The sequence below is a fragment of the Cebus imitator genome, unplaced genomic scaffold (assembly GCF_001604975.1).
Source record: "Cebus imitator isolate Cc_AM_T3 unplaced genomic scaffold, Cebus_imitator-1.0 Scaffold150, whole genome shotgun sequence".
Classification (NCBI taxonomy): Eukaryota; Metazoa; Chordata; class Mammalia; order Primates; family Cebidae; genus Cebus; species Cebus imitator.
The window spans coordinates 1931491-1952539 of NW_016107465.1; the positions used below are offsets into that span (position 1 = coordinate 1931491).

The window sequence follows — 21049 nt, forward strand, 5'->3', positions numbered from 1 at the left end:
TAGAGGGCCAGGAGGAAAGAAATTACTCTCTTTCCTTTATGTAGCTATCGTTACGGAAAAGGTTGGGCTTCACACTATTTGCTGTTGATTTTGATTTTATACTTTATATACTCCTGTTGTTTCTGATTTATTTATAAGATGTCCCCATGTTAGTTATATATTGTTCCTTGTTTTAGTCCTTGCTGCTATGGCATAACATAACCACAATCAGCTTTTGTTTTACATTAGAAGCTAGATGGAATGCCTGCTTATAGATAATATCACTGCTCTGTTTTCATACACTGCTTTTCTTTTAAATAACTTCCAACATGTTCTGACATTTTTTTCTTAATGTTTATTAAATGCCCTCAGCATGCTTGGAGTATAAAGGGAATATAAAAGGAAGGAATATAAAAGACAATTCTCATCAATAAGGGACATGCATATTAATAGATGAGAGACATAAACATGCTTTTACATATAAATATGCTTTTACATATAAATATATATATAATCCTAGAAGATGATATTTTTTGTTTGGATGGGGCAGAATAATTGAATTAATGTGCTTTACTCTTTAGCTGTTGTCTTGCTAACAAAACAAAATAAAGACTAGAGATGCCTCAACCCACAACTTTGATAACGGTAACCTTGGGAGAGTTGGTACTGCAGTTAAGGTAGAACTAAACCATTTTTTCTGAAATTAGCCTTAACGTGATAATTCTTTGATACTCATACTGAGATTATGAGCCGCATGTAGCTCTACTGTATGTGGTTTTAGTAATTTATGGATTCTGATGTTTACGCCATTCATTCAGCAATCTTTTCTGAGATCCTCTTCTGTGTTGAGTCGTGTTCTAGGAGCTGGGAATAAAATGGTGAGCAAAACAGATGTGTTCCTGACTCAGTGGAACGTATGGGCTGATGGGCACACAGGCATTAAACCAGTAATTGTACTAATCAAGGTATAACTAGAGGTGCATATTCTTAAGATTCTCTTAATATGAGATGGTATACTTAATGAAACTGATCTTGCCTGGGGAGTTTTAGAAGACTTCCTGCTTGAGATAAGACTCTAAGTATGAGGAAGAGCAGTCTAGCCGGAGAGGGTGGAGATAGGAGAGGTGCTGCAGGTAGAGGGAACAAAGAGCATGACACAGTCAAGGACTGAAAGGAAGGGCAGCACGGCCAGTGTGTTAGTTTTCATGCTGCAGATAAAGACATACCCAAGACTGGGCAATTTACAAAAGAAAGAGGGTTTAATGGACTTACAGTTCCACGTGGTTGGGGAGGCCTCACAATCATGGAGGAAGGTGAAAGGCACATCTCACATGGCAGCAGACAAGAGAATAGAATGAGAGCCAAACGAAAGGGGTTTCCCCTTATAAAACCATCCTTTTTTCTTTTTTTTTTTGAGACAGAATCTTGCTCTGTCACCCAGGCTGGAGTGCAATAGTGTGATCTCAACCTCCGCCTCCCAGGTTCAAGCGGTTCTCCTGACTTAGCCTTCCAAGTAGCTGGGATTACAGCATGTGCCACCATGCCCAGCTAATTTTTGTATTTTTAGTAGAGACAGGGTTTCACCATGTTGGCCAGGCTGATCTTGAACTCCTGACCTCAACTGAGCCACCCACCTCTGCCTCCCAAAGTGCTGGGAATATAGGCATGAACCACCACGCCCAGCTAATCTCTTAAGACTTATTCACTACCATGAGAACAGTATGGGGGAACCCACCCCTATGATTCAATTATCTCCCAATGGGTTCCTCTCACAACATTAGGGAATTATGTGAACTACAATTCAAGATGAGATTTGGGTGGGGACACAGCCAAACAATATCAGCCAGAGTACAGAGAAAATGAGGGTGAGTGTGATTTGAGGTGAGGCTAGAGAGAGAGGCTGGGCCAGACCATGCAGGCCCCTAGGTCAGAGGAGGATAATATTCTATTCAGTGAGTTAGATGAAGCTTACGGAATAGTTCCTGGCACAGTGTGAATAAAAGTTTAATGCAATATTATTATTCTGATTTACTTTTTAAAACTATATTATGAAGTAATATTAATTGTTGACTGATACTATTTATTTTAAGAGCAAAGGGAAGCTACTAAAGGATTTTAGGCAGGATAGGACATAGAACACAGCCAGATTTGCATTTTGAACACTTCATTCCAGCTGCTGGGTAGAAAACAGATATGAGAGGGGATTGTTCTGTGAGGATCTTCCTTGTGGAGATTCTGTTTCTTTCCATGAGAACTACTGTATTTACCAAAGAAAGCTCTTGACAAAAGTTACAGAAGATGAAAACTCTAAGCTTCTTGGGATTTTAAGGTTTTCTTGTAAAGGATTATGCAACTACTCCTGAATTCTACTCTTAGTTCTCTGGAATCTTAAAATGGGCCTGTAAATCCCTCCTTAAAACACTCCTGGAGGCTGGGGTTGGCATCTGTGCCCTCTTCCTCATTGTTCACTGCTGCTTCAGAGTCCAGGATCATTGAGATGAGAGGCTTCCCCGCCGTCATTCCCCAGTTGTTTGCAGAGTCCAGGATTTCATCTGTGTAGGTCAGAGCAGTTTCCACTTGAATCAAAAATGCGAGACTTAGACTTTCTTTCAAATCTTAATGATGAGACAGTCAATTACTGTGTAAAGCCCTAGTGAGGAGATGATTTCTAAATAGCACAGAAATTGAGTGGGATGATGGTTGAGAATGTGATGAAAACAAGGGAATGAGAAATAAACCTTTCATCTGGAAAAATTAACCTGGGCCAAGACTTTTTTTTTTTTTTTTTAAATTAGGAAAGCTGAACTTTTGACTTGCCCCAATTGGAAAACATCCTGATGATAGTCATTATTTTAGGGCAGAGCCGTGGATGTCCTGGAGACAGCCACTGTGGTATTTGCCCAAAGCATGTGAGTGTCAAAGAATGGAATCTGGGCACTGCAGTGGTCTTGGAAATTAACTAGCCCAGAGTCCAATTTTATAGAAAAGGAAACGGAGACTTAGTGTATGTTATGTAGCTCCAGCGAGTGTCTGCTGGAATTAGAACCAAGCTCTTCTGTCTTCAATGCATAGTTCAGTTTTCATTCTGTGATTCACATTTTATAACTGAGAAGACTTTATAACTGAGAAAACATGGTTGATTGAGGTTTTGCTAGCTGGTTTTTCCCAAAGTGGACAGGGGCTTATTTTCAAAGCCATTCTGAACAGACCTAACTGAGGAAAGGTGTATGTAAATAAGAGGACTAGAATGTTACAGAAATGGATAAGATAAAGTAGAAGCGAATGTTTTTATACAGGAAGCTTAGCTGATAGGTAGGATGTATGATTTTTGTTTTATTTTAGAAGTTACAATTTCACTTGAAGTTTTGCAATAAATGAATAAGAGCTATATATTTATACTGTCTACTGAAGTCAGAAACAAACGAAGTCATGTTATCTTTGTGAATGATCAATTGCTTAAGACATATTTCAAATTAACTATATAAATAATCTAACAAGGTCCTTCATTGTACATTTCTCAGAGCAAACAAAATGCAATGTGTTTTTATAACTAGATAGCTATTTGATTTTTCCCCCTCTTTCCCACATTTGGGTATAGATTGATATAGAATTACTTAAAATGCTGCATATAAATTAAACATTAAAAGGAGATTTGGAGAGGCTAAGCTGCCCCATTATAATCTTGAGTTCTGCAGTCACTGCCTCAAGGACACTCCATTTCATACCACATGTCCTTCTTTTGAAAAGTGATCACCAAGGTTCAGGTAACATTTAAGCACAGCCAGCAGCTGCATAATTTATAGACCTTTTTTGTTTTGTGTTTCTTTTTAAATGAAAAACAGGAACACAGAATATGGTTTCCATACATTAATATCTTGGTTTTGTTCTTTCTTTCCCAACCCTTCCTCTGCAGATAGGGGCTCTGAAGGACTACTACCACTTCTACCATAGCAGGACGATTAAAAGGTCAATTATCTCGAGCAGAGGGACCCACAGTTTCATTTCAATGGAACCAAAGGTAAGAAGAACCAGTTGGGTGGGGACCAAGAGGCAAAGCTTCTGCATTTTTCATTGGCGATGAAACACCAGGAGCTGATAACCAGCATGAAGGCTCAGATTTCTAGAACTGTCATATTATCCTTTGGTCTGGTGTCCGTACTTCCTCTTTAGACAAAAAATCGGCAGGGGCTTGATTTTTATGGATGTGCCATTCTCATCCCAGTTGTAGAGCAGCCCAGGGGTATCCATAGCTATGGGTTCTCATGGAGAACTGAGAGAGGCTGGGGGTGGGGAAGATAGAATTCGGTTGAGAATGATTGAAGTGCTAACAGTACCATGCTGTCTACCTATCTGCATACAAATCTGAGGTTGCATGAACTCCACAAAAGGAGGGCTTTCTTCCAGAACCCTTGGGTTAGGGTACAGATCGCCGTGAATCCTCGTGATTTTATCTGGCACTGATAGACCCTCATCTCTGGCAGCCTAAGGACTAGACTCTGTCTGGAACAGGTGGGATACTGAGCACAGAAAGGGAAGAAGCTGATGTGCCCAGCCGTTTGGGTTTTACACACAACATACCCCTGAGAGAGCCTAGAAGGAAGCATGCTGATGCTGGCCAGGCACGGTGGCTACGCCTGTAACCCCAGCACTTTGGGAGGCCGAGGCGGGCAGATCATGAGGTCAGGAGATCGAGACCACCCTGGCTAACACAGTGAAACTCCGTCTCCACTAAAAATGCAAAAAAATTAGCCAGGTGTGGTGGCGCATGCCTATAGTCCCAGCTAATAGGGAGTCTGAGGCAGGAGAATCGCTTGAACCTGGGAGGCGGAGGTTTCAGTGAGCCAAGATGGTGTCACTGCACTCCAGCCTGGGTGACAGAGTGAGGCTCTGTCTCAGATAAAGGGAAGCATGTGATGCTTAGGTTCTCCGGTGTTAGAGAGGTGGGGCAGCTTTGAAATGGGAGATGGAAAGCTGAGCAGTATTAGGGAGAAACTAATCGCTGGCGACTAAGACTCTGAGGTCGAGTTAGGTATCTGCCCTTGGGAATCAAGTTGGAGGAAGGAATGGACTTCTGACTGAGAACTAATTGGCCTCTCTGATGTGTCATGTAAAGGGGAAGAGGGTGCAGCTGTACCAACTTGCCCTAGTTTGTTTGTGGGCTCCCTGTGTATTATTTATTGTAGGATGTTCTTGCTTTTTTCCTCTCATTATAATTTGGGTTTGCCACAAGTACTTATTTTCAAATAAATCGGCAGGTAAGTCCCTACCAGTGAGCATAGCAATCTCAGCTAGAGATCCTTGAAAGTTATATTTCTTATAATAAGTGAAAAGGCCTCTGTTTGAATTCATATGCAAATGAGGTCTGCAGTATTGAGTCCTGCCCTCTGTTATGTGCTGTAGTTAGGCTTGTTTATTTTTTCTCTGGAATATTGTGGCACAGTGTTCATGATTGTGAAATTGTAACTTGGCTAAAAAAAGGCACATTTCTTCTAGGTCCCTATTTTCTGTGGGTTATAGGAACATCCCCTAATACATTTCCATGGCCTGTGGATTGCATGTTTTTTCCTTCGTCACTATTCAGAATTGAATTGTTCTGGAAAGGCAATCAGTTTGGGACATTAGTGAATTAGCTGCATTTTTAAAACAAAGTCATATTTTTCATCTCAAACTTTTTTGAAGCTTTTCTTGAACTTTGGTATTGAAAATGATGCTAATTTCAGACCTCATACTAAAACAATGTGAATTTGAAAAACCAAGTACTAGTGGCTTGGGAAGTAAGAACAGAATGTTATAAGGCATTCTTTTCATGATGAAGGGTTTACTGAATATGAAGCTACGTCAATCCTCATTGTTATCTTAAGGCATCTTGGTGTTTATTTCTTCTTATCTTAGTGCATCATGTGGCTTATGCTTGATCCAACAGAGACCTTGTATGCTGGAACACATAGCATCTTTCAGGAGAGCAGAGCCTTTGCAGGCCAGTCCAAGGGTACATGCTGCACTCCCCTGCCTCCTCAGTAAAAAGGATCCCTTAGAGTAGAGCCACAACTTACTCTCCATTCCAGTGCCTTTTGCTCATCATTCCCACCCAGCATTTATACAAGACACCTGCGGTTCCTAGGAGCTTTGCAGAGGAAGAGTCACAAATTGGGGTTTGCCTACACTTTTGGATCTTTCTTGTAGCTCATTTATTCATTGGCCCTTTTTTGAGCCCCTAGTGTATGCCAGGCCCTGTGTTAGGCTCTGAGGTTTGGAGATACATTGGTGCCCTATCGACCCCGCTGCTGGGGTATCCCATGATAACTTTCAGGGAAGACTGCCCAGGACATTGCAGTGCTTCTTAATGTTGGGAGTTGGGGGAGCAAAGGACATTGGGGATTCCTAAGTTTTTATTTATTGATTTTTATTTATTTTTTTTTTCTGAGATGGAGTTTGAGATGGCGTCTGCACTCCCAGGCTGGAGTACAATGCCATGATCTAGGCTCACCTCCGACTCCCAGGCTTAAGTGATTCTCCATCCTCAGCCTCCCAAGTCGCTGGGATTACAGGCACCCACCGCTACTCCTGGCTAATTTTTGTATTTTTAGTAGAGATGGGGTTTTACCATGTTGGCCAGACCGATCTTGAACTCCTGACCTCAAGTGATCCACCTGCCTTGGCCTCCCAACCAAAGTGCTAGGATTACAGGCTTTTTTTTTTTCCTTGAGATGGAGTCTTGCTCTGTCGCCCAGGCTGGAGTGCAGTGGTGTGATCTCAGCTCCCTGCAACCTCTGCCTCCCAGGTTCAAGCAATTCTCCTGCCTCAGCCTCCTAAGTAGCTGGGACTATAGGTGCATGCCACCACACCCAGCTAATTTTTTGTATTTTTAGTAGAGACGGGGTTTCACTGTGTTACCCAGGATGGTCTTGATCTCCTGACCTAATGATCTACCCGCCTTGGCCTCTCAAAGTGCTGGGCTTACAGGCAAGAACCACCATGCCCAGCCATTTTTCTTTTTTCTTAGAAACTTTTTATTTACAGAGAATTTGCAAAAATGAAAATGTTACAAAGAATTTCTATGTATTCTTCCTAGATTTCCCAAATGATAATGTTTTACATTTTACCACACTTAGTTGGTCATTGATTCTCTCTATGTACACACACATATACACACATGTATGTATGTAAGGTATGCATGTATATACATTTTCTGAACATTTGGGATCAAGTTACAGATATGATGTGCCTTCAATTCTAAATACTTCATTGTGTATTTATTTAAAATAGGGACATTCTGTTTTATCACCATAACAATAAAAATCCAGCTATTAATGTTAATTTAATATTATTATCTAATCTACGGACTTTATACAAATTTTTCAGTTGCCTCGTTTCAAGGCCAGGATCACGTTTAGTTGTCATGTTTCCTGAGTCCTCTTTACTGTCATATTTCTTAAGCTTTTTCTTTCTTTCATAAGCTAGAAATCGTTTAAAGAGTACAGACCAGTTATTTTGTAGAATATTTCTCAAGTTGGGTTTGTCTGTTTCCTCATGATCAGATTCAGGTTTGGCAAGAACATTTTTGTCAAGAATATCAGAGAGGTGATATGTTCTTCTCAGTGCATCAGATTGAGAGGCACGTGATACCTCTTTGTTCATTACTGGTGGTGGTAACTTTGAACACATGGTAAATATCATATCTGCCAGTTTCTCTACTTTAAAATTACTACAGGCACACTTTGGAGACAGTGCAGTTTGGTTCTAGACCACCTCAATAAAGCAAATATTGTAATAAAGCAAGTCACACAAATGGTTTTCCAATGCACATAAAAGTTATGATCATAGTCTCCTGTAGTCTATTAAATGTGTAATAGCATTGTGTCTGAAAAATGTACATACCTTAATTAAAAAATACTTTATTGCTAAAATATTCTAATGATCATCTGAGCCTTGAGTAAGCAATAATCTTTTTGCTGGTGGAGGGTTTTGCCTCAATGTTGATGGCTATTGACTGCTCAGGGTCGTGGTTGCTGAAGGTTAGGGTGGCTGCGGCAATTTCCTAAAATCCAACAACAGTGAAATTTGCCATGTCAGTTGACTCATCCTTTCACAAAAGATTTCCCTGTAGCATGCAATGCTGTTTGATAGCATTTTACCCACAGCAGAACTTCTTTCAAAATTGGAGTCAATCCTTTTCAAACCCTGCAACTGCTTTATCAACTGAGTTTATGTTGTATGCTAAATTCTCTGTTGTCATTTCAACAATGTTCTCAGCATCTTCACCAGGAGATTCCATCTCAAGAAACCACTTTCTTTGCTCAACCACAGGAAGTAATTCCTTACATCTTCAGGTTTATCATGAGATTACAACAATTCCGTTACATCTTCAGGCTCCACTTCTAATTCTAGTTCTCTTGGTGTTTCTGTCACATCTGCGGTAACTTTCTCCACTGAAGTCTTGCAATCCTCAAAGTCATCCATGAGGTTTGGAATCAACTTCCTCCAAACTCCTGTTAATGTTGCTATTTTGATCTCCTCTTATGAATCATGAACATTCTTAATTAGCATCTAGAATAGTGAATTCTTTCCAGAAGATTTTCAGTTTACTTTTCCAAATCCATTAGAGGAAACACTGTCTGTCACAGTGGTAGCCTTACAAAGTGTATTTCTTAAATGCATTTGAAAGTAGAAATTACTCCTTAATCCATGGACTGCAGAATGATGTTGTGTTAGCAGGCATGAGAACAGTAATCTCCTTGTAAATTTCCATCAGAGCTCTTGGGTGACTAGGTACATTGTCAGTGAGCAGTAATATTTTGAAAGGAACTTTTTTTTTTTTTTAGAGATAGGTCTCAAAAGCTGGCTTAAAATAATTCAGTAAACTATGCTGTAAATAGATGTGCTTGTTCTACTTATGGAGCACAGGTGGAGTTGATTTAGCATGATTCTTTTTTTTTTTTTTTTTTTTTTTTTTTTTTTGAGATGGAGTCTTGCTCTGTCACCCAGGCTGGAGTGCAGTGGCATGATCTCAGCTCACTGCCAACCTCTGCCTCTGGAGTTCAAGTGATTCTCCTGCCTCAGCCTCCTGAGTAGCTGGGATTACAGGCGCCCACCACTACGCTTGGCTAATTTTTGTATTTTTAGTACAGACGGGGTTTACCATGTTAGTCAGGCTGGTCTTGAACTCCTGACCTCAAGTGATCCACCTGCCTCAGCCTCCCAAAGTGCTGGGATTACAGGGTGAGCTACCATCCCTGGCCTTCAATTTAGCATAATTCTTAACGGTCCTAGGATTTTGTAGAATGATAAATGAATGTTGGCTTCAACTTGAAGTCACTAGTCCATTAGCCCCTAACACGAGAGGGAGCCTATCCTTTGAAGCTAGGTACCTGCTTCTTTCTAATGTGAAAGTCATATATTTAATCTACATTGAAAACCTGTTGTTTGATGTAGCTGTCTTCATCAGTGATCTTAGCTGGATCTTCTGGATCACTTGCTACAGCTTCTCATCAGCACCTGCTGCTTCACCTTGGACTTTTATGTTATAGAGATAGCTTCTTTCTTTAAACCTCATGAACCAACCTCTGCTAGTTTCATACTTTTCTTCTGCAGCTTTCTCACCTCTCTTAGTCTTCTTAGAATTGGAGAGTTAGGGCATTGCTCTGGATTAGTCCTTAGCTTAAGGAAATGTTGTGGCTCATTTGATCTTCTATCCAGACCACAAAAACTTTCTCCCTATCAGCAATAAGGCTGTTTCACTTTCTTATCATTTGTGCATTCATGAGAGTAGCACTTTTAATTTCTTTTAGGAGTCACAGCTTGGGTAACTTTGGCTCAAGAGGGCTAGGTTTCTGCCTATGCTTGCTTTTGATGTGCCTTTCTCACCAAGTGTAATCATTTCTAGCTTTTGAGTTAAGTGAGACAGGAGTGACTCTTCCTTTCATTTTGAATACTTAGAGGCCACTGTAGGGTTATTAATTGGCCCAATTTTAATATAGTTGTGTCTTAGGAAATAAGGAGGCCTGGGGAGAGGGAGAGAGATGGGGAGTGGCCAGTAAGTCGATAGAGCAGTCAGAACAAACACAGCATTTGTTGATTAAGTTCACTGTCATATGGGTGGAGTTTGTGGCACCCTCAAACAATTACTGTAGCAACATCGAAGGTCATCGATCACAGATCACCACAACAGATATAATATCAACGAAAAAGTTTGAAATACTACAATAATTCTGAAAATGTGACACAGACAACGTCAAGTGAGCACATGCTGTTGGAAAAATGGCACTGACAGGCTTGCTTAGTACAGGGTTGCCCAAAATCTTCAATTTGCAAAAAGCACAATATCTGCAAAGCACAATGAAGTGAAGTGCAATAAAACAAGGTATGCCTATATTTTCCCTTTCCCAATTAATAAGTATTTTGTGGGAAAAATACTTAGAGACTGCAAATTTCTATAAGCTTATTTCTTTCTCGCTCCCAGCTGACTTTGTTGGGGATACAATGCAAGTGTTGGCGTGAGGTGGTTTCTTGGGCCCGTCTCCTTTTCCTTGATCTTGGGTGTGTATAGGGTGAGTGATTTGTGTGCCAGACTGGAGGCACATTTGTGGGTTTGGACCATGTGAAATGGCTTCGTGGAAAATTTGGTGATGCAACCTTAACGTTATTTTTGATCACCACCTTCTCAAGAAAGGGAAATCACATGATTGAATCACAGGGATACACACCCTAAACACATCCTGGCTTTTACTTACTATAGTAAATTGCACACTGCTTTTTCCCCTCCTTTTACTCTTTACTTGCAAAGATCCAAAGGAGAAAATGCAAAAGTAGCAACATTGTAAGAACAACCCTGTTGGTACTAAGAAAATGATGTGGTCAGTTTGGGCACATGAGCCCAGAGAACAAGAATGGCCTTGACTCACACACATAATGTGTGTTAACATTATGTTATGATTCACTTTTTAAATGACAGAGATTCACAGACTTCTAACATAGGGACAATAATGACACAGTTTTGCAGAAAGTGCTGTTATATTTTATCCTTCTTGTCCACATCTTTTTTTTTTTTGACTTATCAACATTTCTCCAAGACATCTAAACTACATTTTAGAAATGATAGTCTGAATTCACGTTCTCAAAGCCTCTTACTAGTCTGTTTATAAATTTTGACCAGCCATAGACATTTGGGTCAAGGACAGGGTTATCTGTAGGAGATTGCTGGATGGAAGCTCTTTAGTTGCCCACAAAGTTGGAAGGACGTGAGGGGGAGTGCGAAGATCGTTTTCTTTCATTTTCCTTCTCCTTATCCAAAAACAGGAAAACTAAAATCCGAAAGTTTCTAGTAGAATAGGGCATATTTGACTTTTAAAAATAAAAACCATAAACTGCCATTAAGTTAACCACCCATATCCTATGCATATGTAGTTAATTACATAAGCACAGCTTCCCCTTTTTCCCATTAGATTTTATCGTGAAGATTCTAGCCTATCTTTTATCTTTTCCAATCCTTTCTCTTTTCTCTTTTTTTTTTTTTTTTTTTTTTTTTTTTTTTTTTTTTTTTTTTCTGTTGCCCAGGCTGGAGTGCGGTGGCGTGATCTCAGTTCACTGCAACCTCCGCCCCCCCAGGTTCAAGGGTCTAATCTAATCCTTTTTCTATCCTCAAATCTATTATGGGGTCAGTTTTTATCCAAGAGTAGGACAGTGTCACTCCCTCCGATGGGTCAGGAATGGGCATCTCCCATCTTATTTCTTCCTATGTTCACCTCAGCCAGCCTGCCTCATCACGCAGATGTGTGTGGCTACATTTCTCACGTGGAAAAACTATTCATATAACATTACTTCTTGTGGAATCACAGACTCCTTAGAATTAGAGTTTATTTAGTCTTATTACTTTACTATCCAATGGTGCCATACCATCCATTGTACTTTTAAAAGGAATTTTTTCAGATCTGTTTGAACACTTCTAATGGAAGAGCGTTCACCATCAGATAGGGCAAACATTTCTATATTTGAAGAGATTTAACTCGTTAGTTATAACCTACTTGCCTGTAATGTCTACCCATTGAGTCTACTTTTGCCTTCCAGAATTCTATACTGTGGTAAATCCATTTCTCCGTAATAGTTCTTTAAATATTTGAAACCTTTTGTTTATTCTCTTGGAAAAGCAATTGTCTTCTTATAAGTGTGGCCCAGCGTCAAGTTCAAGGTTTTAGCTTCCCATTTGTTACATTTATCTATAAGCCATTTTCTCTGAAGAGAATTTAAAGCAGAGCATTCAAGCATTGTGCAATGAGTAAAGGGTGTAGGAAAATGACAGGAAGGGAGAAACGAAGTGGTTGATGTAGCTGGCAAGATCAGATGAAATCAGACGTGTGAAAGAAGAAAAGCAAGTTCAAGTTTCCTACTCATTCAGGTTGGTGCCTGTTGTGCTCAGGATTAGATTTTCAGGTGCCTGGGATTTCTCTTTTCTGCCTCAAGAGTAAAATAGGCGTGATGGAGTAACGGGAGTACAGGAGCACTTCCCTGCTCGTAATGGAGAGGTTGTGCACATCTACTCCTTATCAGTCAAATTCCATTTCCCCATAGTTTCACTTTATACTTTCAGAAGTATTTTCTCTTTACTACTAATTGATCTGTAATTGATCTGTGGAGGCAACCAGCATATTTGCTGTTTTCTCAACTTGGAGATAAAACCATTTGCAAGCTTTTTACGTACAGCTGATCTACTAGGTGACCTTTGGAGTTAAAGAACTTTATTTGGTTAAAAATAAGTATTCAGAAGTGTCTGAGGTTAATCTTACATGGCTTACATTGCTACCATGCCTCTTCATTCATTGTGGCTATGCCTTTTCACAAATAATATCTCATGTTGTCTAGCGTAGCTTCACAATGAGTTTCACCTGGAGCTCAGGTGCTTCCTGTGCAGGCCACTGCTGCAGTGCCTCTCTCCCTCTCACCGCGGCACTGCCCTCCTTCCAGTGGGTGGGCACTCTTAGGTGTTTTCTTTGGCAAGTTAATGTGCTGCTCTTCAGTTTTAAATGCAAAAATGACTTAATGACTGGGCTTTCTTTTGTGGCAGTGCCGTTTTATAAGTGTAATACGACATTCCAGGGTTGGTGCTCATCCAGCTGTGTGGGCTCGTGTTGAGATCTGTGGCTTTGGCCTTGTGTTCCTGCACAATGAGGGTGGCTATGTTCTCTTGGGTAAATACCTGAGGCTTTGTGTGGCTGCTTAGGAACCGTGATTTCACATTTGCCTCTCATCATCTTCCTGGTGAATGAAAATGGTTACCAAATATCTTGAGAATGCCCTATATTCTTCTGGAAACAGCATGGGCTTGGATCCAATGGCAAGCAGAGAGGCCGCAGAGGTGCTGATCAGGAGGGACTTCGAGGAGCTCTCTTGTTTCTGACTACCTTTTTGCCATATTTTCACCATCTATGAATGCGATCATTATAGCAAATCTCTGTCTTTAGCATTTGATAGCATTTCTGAGTCTTCGCGAAAGCCACTAGAATGCATATACTCTCCGGAGAAACCTTTCAGCCTTAGATCAGCCCTTTGATCCATTTATGGTGACAAGATGGCTAGGAGTGTGGGAGAGACCTGAAGAGGTGTGTGGGTTCTGGGTCCACTGTGTTCTCCACCTCCCTGTCCTGTCTGTTTTGTTTCCAGGTCACCTAGGTGTCTGGATCATCAGAAACCAGAGGGTCAGATTGTATGCTGCTGGAATATCTGATGGGAAAATTTAGATCAAAAACCAAATCTCTTGTAGGTAGAAGTAAATTAAAAAAAAAAAAAGATTTCTCAGCTACTTTGGCAAGGCTGCCAAATCTTTATTAGAGAGTGCTTGGCAGTGCTTCTCTTCGAAAGGTCATAAACTCACATGCCGCGAGTGGGAGTGCAGGTAATGTGAGTGAGCCAGAAGGGCCAGGCAGGAGCTCACCGGGCATGCGCCAAAGCATAGCGCCCTCGCTGCCTGCACGGAGCGGCTGCTACGTACCTGTGGCCCATTGTCCTCAGGCGGTGGAGCTGGCTCGGTGTTGCCAATTTAAAAGGAGCTGGAGGTCTCGATTTTTACATTTTATTTCCCAATTTCAAACATTGCCAACTAAATCAAAAGTTTAAAAATATTTGTGTGGGCCAAAGGAGGCACATCTTTGGGGCACCCCAGTTTGTGACCCCTGGGGTTGGCTGTGTTAAGAGAAAAGGAGGGAGACGTAAACAACAGATCTTAGCACCTTGATGGTTTCGCTTTGGTCTGAGGCTCACATGGACTCACAGTTTTAGTTTTGTCAGTTATGTACCACAGTGGGGCTCAAATATCGTTTCTCTCTGTGTCTTTTTAATCTCCAGATTGAAATATGAGTATCAGTTAGGCATAAACATAACACGCTCAGGTCTTGCAAGTTGTGGAGCGAAGGCTGCCAGTGATGATGGCAGAAGGTGGAGGGCTTTTTCTAGTTCTCTTGTGCTTTATCAGGTTTTTCACTGACACCTATGGCTGTCCTGGGAGACAGGCTTAACAGACTTGTTCGAGGAAGCACTGTAAGTCAAAACAAAGAACAAGTGGGAAATAAAAGTGATGGCCATAAAAACAGGAAGAAGAGCATGAGGAGGGGAGGCAGGCTGTGGATTTTGCATACTCTCTCTAGCCAATTGAAGGAAAGATACTAACTGTAAAATCTTTACTTCTGTACTTGATGTGGTATTTCTAAGATGTCAGATTCTAAAAAGGTAGCTATTGAATCTAGACAATGTAACGATAACATTGTAAATTTCTAGATAGGTATTAGGAAGGGAATTTTGAACCTAAAGTTTCTGTTGAAATTTTGGAAAAATTAGGATAAGAAGTAAGCAAATCTAGGGAATAAGTGGTAATAGCAAACAAACAAAAACCAAGCGACAATGAAAAACTTAAAGCTGTTTTAATTGTCTGGCTTTGAAGAGAAATTGTACTAATTCATGTCTTTATTTTAATGAATGCAAGAGTAAATAAGAAATCCAATTAAAACACCACCATTGAAAGGACGTTATTTGTTAATTAAATGCTTGCAAATTTCATTTGTGTGCTGAGTTCTTCCAAATATCAATCAATTCTTACAATATAAAAGGAGGCAATATGACACCACGGAAAGAACCTTTGTGTTTTAGTTCTCACTCATTCCTGTAGGGTGAGCTCTACCCATCAATCTTTCCTGACTTGAAGACTTATCATTTTTCATGCATATACTTAGAGAAGTATACAATATAATGCAATATAATGAACTGTGCATGTAAGAAAAGATTAAAAGTGTGGGTTAAATCCTTATAACAAAATAGTAAGTTGCCATTAAAATAATGTTATAAATTTATACTTTCAGGTAAGGAATGATCTCTAAAATCGTATGTAGGTCGAGTGTGGTGGCCCAGGCCTATAATCCCAGCACTTTGAGAAGCTGAGGCAGGGGAGGATTGCTTAAGTCCGGGAGTTCGAGACCAACCTAGTGAAACCCTGTCTCAACAAAAAATGAAAAAATCAGCTGGGCTTGGTGGCATGGATCTTTGCTACCTGGGAGTCTAAAATGGGAAGACCACTTGAGCCTAGGAGGTTGAGGCTGCAGTGAGCCGAGATTGCACCACTCCACTCCAGCCTGAGTAACAGAGACCCTATCGCAAATACACACACACACACACACACACACACACACACACACACAAAGTTTAAAAAAGCAGTATATAAAGAGAGTAGAAGATGATGATGTGTTCCCTCTTATGTTTTACATTCAAACAAAAAAGACCTGTGTGTATGTAACTTGCTTTTTGGAAGGATGCACAAATGCATAAAAATAACTCTTAACCTTTCCACAGTGTCTGGTTTTAAAAATGATACTAAAATTGCTTTTGTTGCAACAATGCTTTGATATTTCAAAGCCAGTGGATATGTTTCTGTTCTTATTGACTCCATCGTTCACTTGACATCATGGTTAATAATTTGGTCCTTCTTGAAAAAGTTGACTTGTTTCTTGAGAGCACATTCCCTGAGTTTTCTTTCTGCCTTTTCCCCTGTACCTTCTCTCTTTGTTGAGGGCAGCTTTTCTGTCTTGTGTGTAAAGTTTGGAGAGCCCACAGTCAGCTCTGTTCTTTCCCTAGAGGATTTCATTCATTCCCATTGCTTTAAATCACCATTATGCTGGTGTCTTTGCCTCAAATTTCTATCCCTGTCTACCTTCCTGACATCCCCAACTAGATGTTGAATAAGCACCTAAAATATAATAATAAAAATAACATATATATAATAACATATACAATATGTATGTTATACATATAACTTTTACATTTCTTCCCATTATCATAGTCCCCAAATCTTTTCTTTCCCAGTAAATGGCACCATGATTTATTTTTGCTGAAGCCAAAAATGGAACAGAATCGTTCTTGATTCTCTCCCTTTCCCTCGTTTCTCCTCATTGAGCCGTCAAGAAATATTGTTGGCCCCACCACTAAACTTTATCTTGAAGCTATGAATCTGTGAACTTTCTCCCCCTGCACTGCCACCATCCTGGTTAATCCTATCATCAACATTGACCTGGTCCACAGCAGTTGCCTCTACTTCTACTGCTGTTTTTCTACAGTCATTCTCCAAAAAGAGTTCAGAAGAGATTTTTTTTTTAATGACATTCCATTGATATTGAAATAAAATCCAAATTTTTTTTGAAGTTATCTTTAAGGGCTGTCATGATCTAGCCCCTTTCTGTCTCTCTGAGCTAGTCTTTGGCACACCTCCTTTTTGCTCATTACACTTGGCCCCATCTCTGTTTCTCTTTCTGTCTTTCAGACACACTAAGCCCTTTCCCTTGCTCCCTTTGCCTGGAATATGCTTCCTTTGGTCTTTGTATGATGGATAATCTTCTCAGCCTTCATGCATCAAAGCGAATGTCACTTCCTTGGAAAGCTCTTCCCCAATAACCCTTGCTAAAGTACATCTTTAATCTCACCTGCCCAACTCCTGTCTGGCTTCAGCATGTTAATTCCCTCTTTGGTATCTATCTGAATCCAAAACCATATTGTTTCTTTGGTGACTGTTGGTTTTCTCACCCTAGGGTATAAATTCAATGGAGGCCATGTATCTCCTTAACTGTGGTATTCCCATGGCCTGGAACAATATCTAGCACATAGAAAACCTTCAGTAGAAGAATAAATGAATGAATAAATGATATTTGAAATTAATTTTGGAAGATAAGTGATAGAGGCAATAATAAAGCTTGGAGCTGTAATTTTTTTTTCTTTATTCTTCTAGTACTGACATCATTTTATGGTGACATACACAGTAGTGTCTCATTTTAAGTATAGACATTAGAACACCCAGCTGGAGAGACACAGTTAAAAAATGAAAGCAGCATCAGCTGCATTTAGGTTATTTGGATTCTGGTCTCAGCTTTACTACTAGCTCAAAGTGGCTTTTGCATCCCACTCCTCATTGGGCTTATTTCACTTGTAAAATCATGGAGCAGATGAGCTATTTTCTAATGTTCATTCTGATCCATCAATTACCATCTTGAATCAATGTCACTTGTGATTTTACTATAAGTCCATGTTGCCATCAGATCACTTTTTTCATATTCTCTGTTCTAGTTTCTTTCCCAACTTCCTCCTTCTGCCTTTTTCCTCAATATTTAGAATATTTCTTAGCACTTTGAGCTCTTCCCCAGACACTGTTTTGCCTTAAAAGGCTGATTTTGCAGTTAGACTTGAGATTAACTTGGTTAGTCTTGAGACAATTACAGTTGTGATCTATTCAGCTATGCATATGATAAATGAGAAACAAGTAACACTGCTTGTTTGCTGCTGCAGTACGTGTTTCTCACAATGTAAGAGAATGGTAATGAAAACAATGAATTAAGTGTTATTGCTGATGTTCGTGAAGTTCCAGAAGATGATAGTTCCAAATAGCAAAACACTGTACTTAACAGAGGTTCTTCCAAGTAGTTAAATGCTTTATGTGGTTTTTGAAGAAATGGAATACCTTCTAAAATGACAACAACAGTAGAACAAATTTTATGAAGCCATGAAAATTAGAAATTAGAAATATGATAGGAGTCCAGTGGTGGTGGGGTCAGGATAGAAAAGAGAAGAAACCAAAAATAAAGTCAGATGGAACAAGGGTGGATGCAGATAGTGAAAAATTGTTGGTTGCTATGTAGATTATTTTTTAATCCATTGGCAAAGCTAAGTAAGCATTTTCATATATGAGTTGGCAAGCTTAGGCTGCCATTCCAAGAAAAATTAAAAAAAAAAAAAAAGAAAGAAAGAAACGAAACAACCACAGAAGTGCAAAAGACTAACAGAAAAGTGGTTAAGAAATAGGACTGTGTCCTTAGGATAGATTTGCTAGGCCCCAACTCAAAGGCAGGTTTTGCTCTAAAGGGAATGTTCCAGTAATATCCATTAGGCTGTGAACACACTTTTCAGACTTACTCCTGGGACTCATGAGATTCCCTTCTTCATCTCATGTTGCACAGAGAGAAAAGAAGATAGAAACTTTGGGGAAAATGAGGTTACTCCTTACATGGGGAAAAACTGAAGTCTCCCAGGAATGAGGTAGTATGAGAGAAATACCCAGAATTCGACCAACCATTCACATGTTTGCTTTCTCCACAAATATTTTAGAGACAGGGCCTCATTCTGTCACCCAGGCTGGAGTACAGTCACAGCTGACTGTGACCTCAAACTCCCAGGCTCAAGTGATCCTCCCACCTCAGCCTCTTGAGGAGCTGGGACTGTAGGCACACACCACCATGGCCACCCAATATTTTTTAGTTTTTGTAGAGATAGGGCCTCACTATGTTAGCTAGGCTGGTCTCAAACTCTTGCCCTCAAGTGATCCTCCTGTATTAGACTCCCAAAGTGTTAGAATTATAGGCATGAGCCACCATGTCCAACCTCCCTAGATATTTTTGAGAGCTCACTGTGTACAAGGCACTGAGCTAGACATCAGATATAAAACTAGAAAAACAAACCTACTCACTGCCTCATAGCACTTATTATCTTATTAAATCTAAAGTCCAGGCTTGATGTAAATAAAAACAAAAAACAAAAAAACTGCTTTTGAAGGTACTAATGAATATATTTTAAGAAAACTTTTGACTAACACATCTCAAGTTTATTTTTGTATGTAGGGATGCTAGATAAAATAACAAATGTTTAGTTTGTATGTGGAGATGCTAGATAAAATAACAAATTTTTAGTATGAGTATGTCTCAAATGTATCATGGGACATACTTATATTATAAGTATTTACTTGTTGCTTATCTGAAATTTAAGTTTAACTCAGCATCCTGTTGTTACTATTTGGGTAACTAATTTATACCTGAACAATTTTGAGATTAGAATTAGAAATACAAATACTGCGACATTGATGCAAGTACTGAGGCATAACATTTTTTTTCAAATGGGCTTGGAGCATTTGAAAGGATTTGAGATGTAAGGACTGACCGAAATCCCAGTATCCCATGATGACATCTGTAAGTCAGGGGATTTTGTATCTTTCCATGTCATGAAGTTTTCCTTGAAGTCATTGTCATAAAGGAACATGCATGGTGTAACCGTCATTATTTTGCCATATATTTATGTTGGCACATTTGTTTATTTAGTAAAGTTTTAAATTTTTGTGGATACATAGTAGGTGTATGTATTTATGGGGTACACGAGACATTTGATACAGATATGCAGTGCCTAATAATCACATCATGGAGAATGGGGTCTCCATCTATGTTGGGACATTTAGACTGGTTTCCTAATTTTTAACTGTCTGTAATACAACAAGTGAAGCCTCTCCACCCCATGGTGGTTGTTTCTTTGTTGTTTAGTAGAAAGACAAACTTGTTCTATACCTTTTAAGACATTTTACAAACTGTCCTTCTGTATACCTGACCCTTATACAGAAGGGTGCACGTGTGTGTGTGTGTGTGTGTGTGTGTGTGTGTGTGTGCGCGCGCGCGTGTGCGTGTGTGTTGGGGTAGGTAACCGCGACAGCTAACCTTCTCAGAGCTGCCCCAACAAGGGTCTTTGAAATGAACGCATCTATTTAGTAGCCTTCTGATCACCTGTTGTCTTTCAGATTGTGTGATTGTAGGCAAAGCAACTATTGGAAGATTTGGAAATTTTGGAAATTTTAAAAGCAGCGTAGTTGTAGCACTGTTCCTTCACAGGAGAAAGTTTCCACTCAATAGGCAGAAGTTCTAACCGGTAGTTAGTATTAACTGATGGAGACAGGGTCGAGAGTCCAAACTGGCACTGAATCTGAGATTGCTGAATTACCCTGAGAGGGCAAAGGCTCCACATGTAGACCTAAATGAAGATAACAGAATGGGTGGCCAGTATATACAACGCTGGCCTTTTCCAGTTTCATGACTGCGCAGCTCAGACTTTGGAGGACATTGGGATTACTTCACTGGGAATAAAACTTAAGAGTTTTCCCCAGTGGAGCAGCATCAGCCCCTGCACTCTGAGTTAATATAGGGGCAGGGAATTATGAAGGCATTCTGAAAGAGTTGGTTTTCTCTTATAATCAATGGATAAATAGTTCAGCCTCACGTGTCCAGTTCGAGTCTGTAGTGGAGCAAACTGGGTAAAGAGACAATGAACAGTTCTGCATTTGTGGCATGATTTACAAACTTTGAATCTGAATAATATTTCAGATGCTTCAAAAGGATAGACATAGAAAAATGATACCCCACACCTTTTTAACAGTTTATGGCGTTAACTCTTACATCCTTTAAAATCCTTTGCTTTATGTAGTAATATATAAAATTAGACCTCCTTATCCACAGATTCCCACAGATTCAACCAACTGTGGATAGAAAATACTTGGGAAAAAACAGTAAAAATAATACAATAAAATAATAATAAAATAACAAAATTAAAAACGATAAAAATGTAGTGTAACAACCATTTACGTGGCACTTACATTGTTTTAGGTATTATAAGTAATCTAGAGATGACTAAAAGTGTGTAAAGTATATATAACTACTGCTCTATCTTACATAAGGGGCTTGAACAGCTATGGATTTTAGTATTTTCACAAATATCAAGGGATGACTGTATTTTAATTCTT

At 39.7% G+C, this 21049-nt stretch overlaps 1 protein-coding gene across 4 annotated transcripts in view; it reads left to right on the top strand.

The window, feature by feature from the left end:
- Positions 1-21049, top strand: part of PCSK5 (proprotein convertase subtilisin/kexin type 5) — a 461778-nt gene that overhangs the window by 39218 nt on the left and 401511 nt on the right. For all 4 annotated transcript variants that reach the window (XM_037743744.1, XM_017543248.2, XM_037743743.1 and 1 more), the window contains exon 2: positions 3893-3997. In XM_037743744.1, the coding sequence (XP_037599672.1) occupies positions 3893-3997 (105 nt within the window). The remainder of the gene's footprint in view (positions 1-3892; positions 3998-21049) is intronic.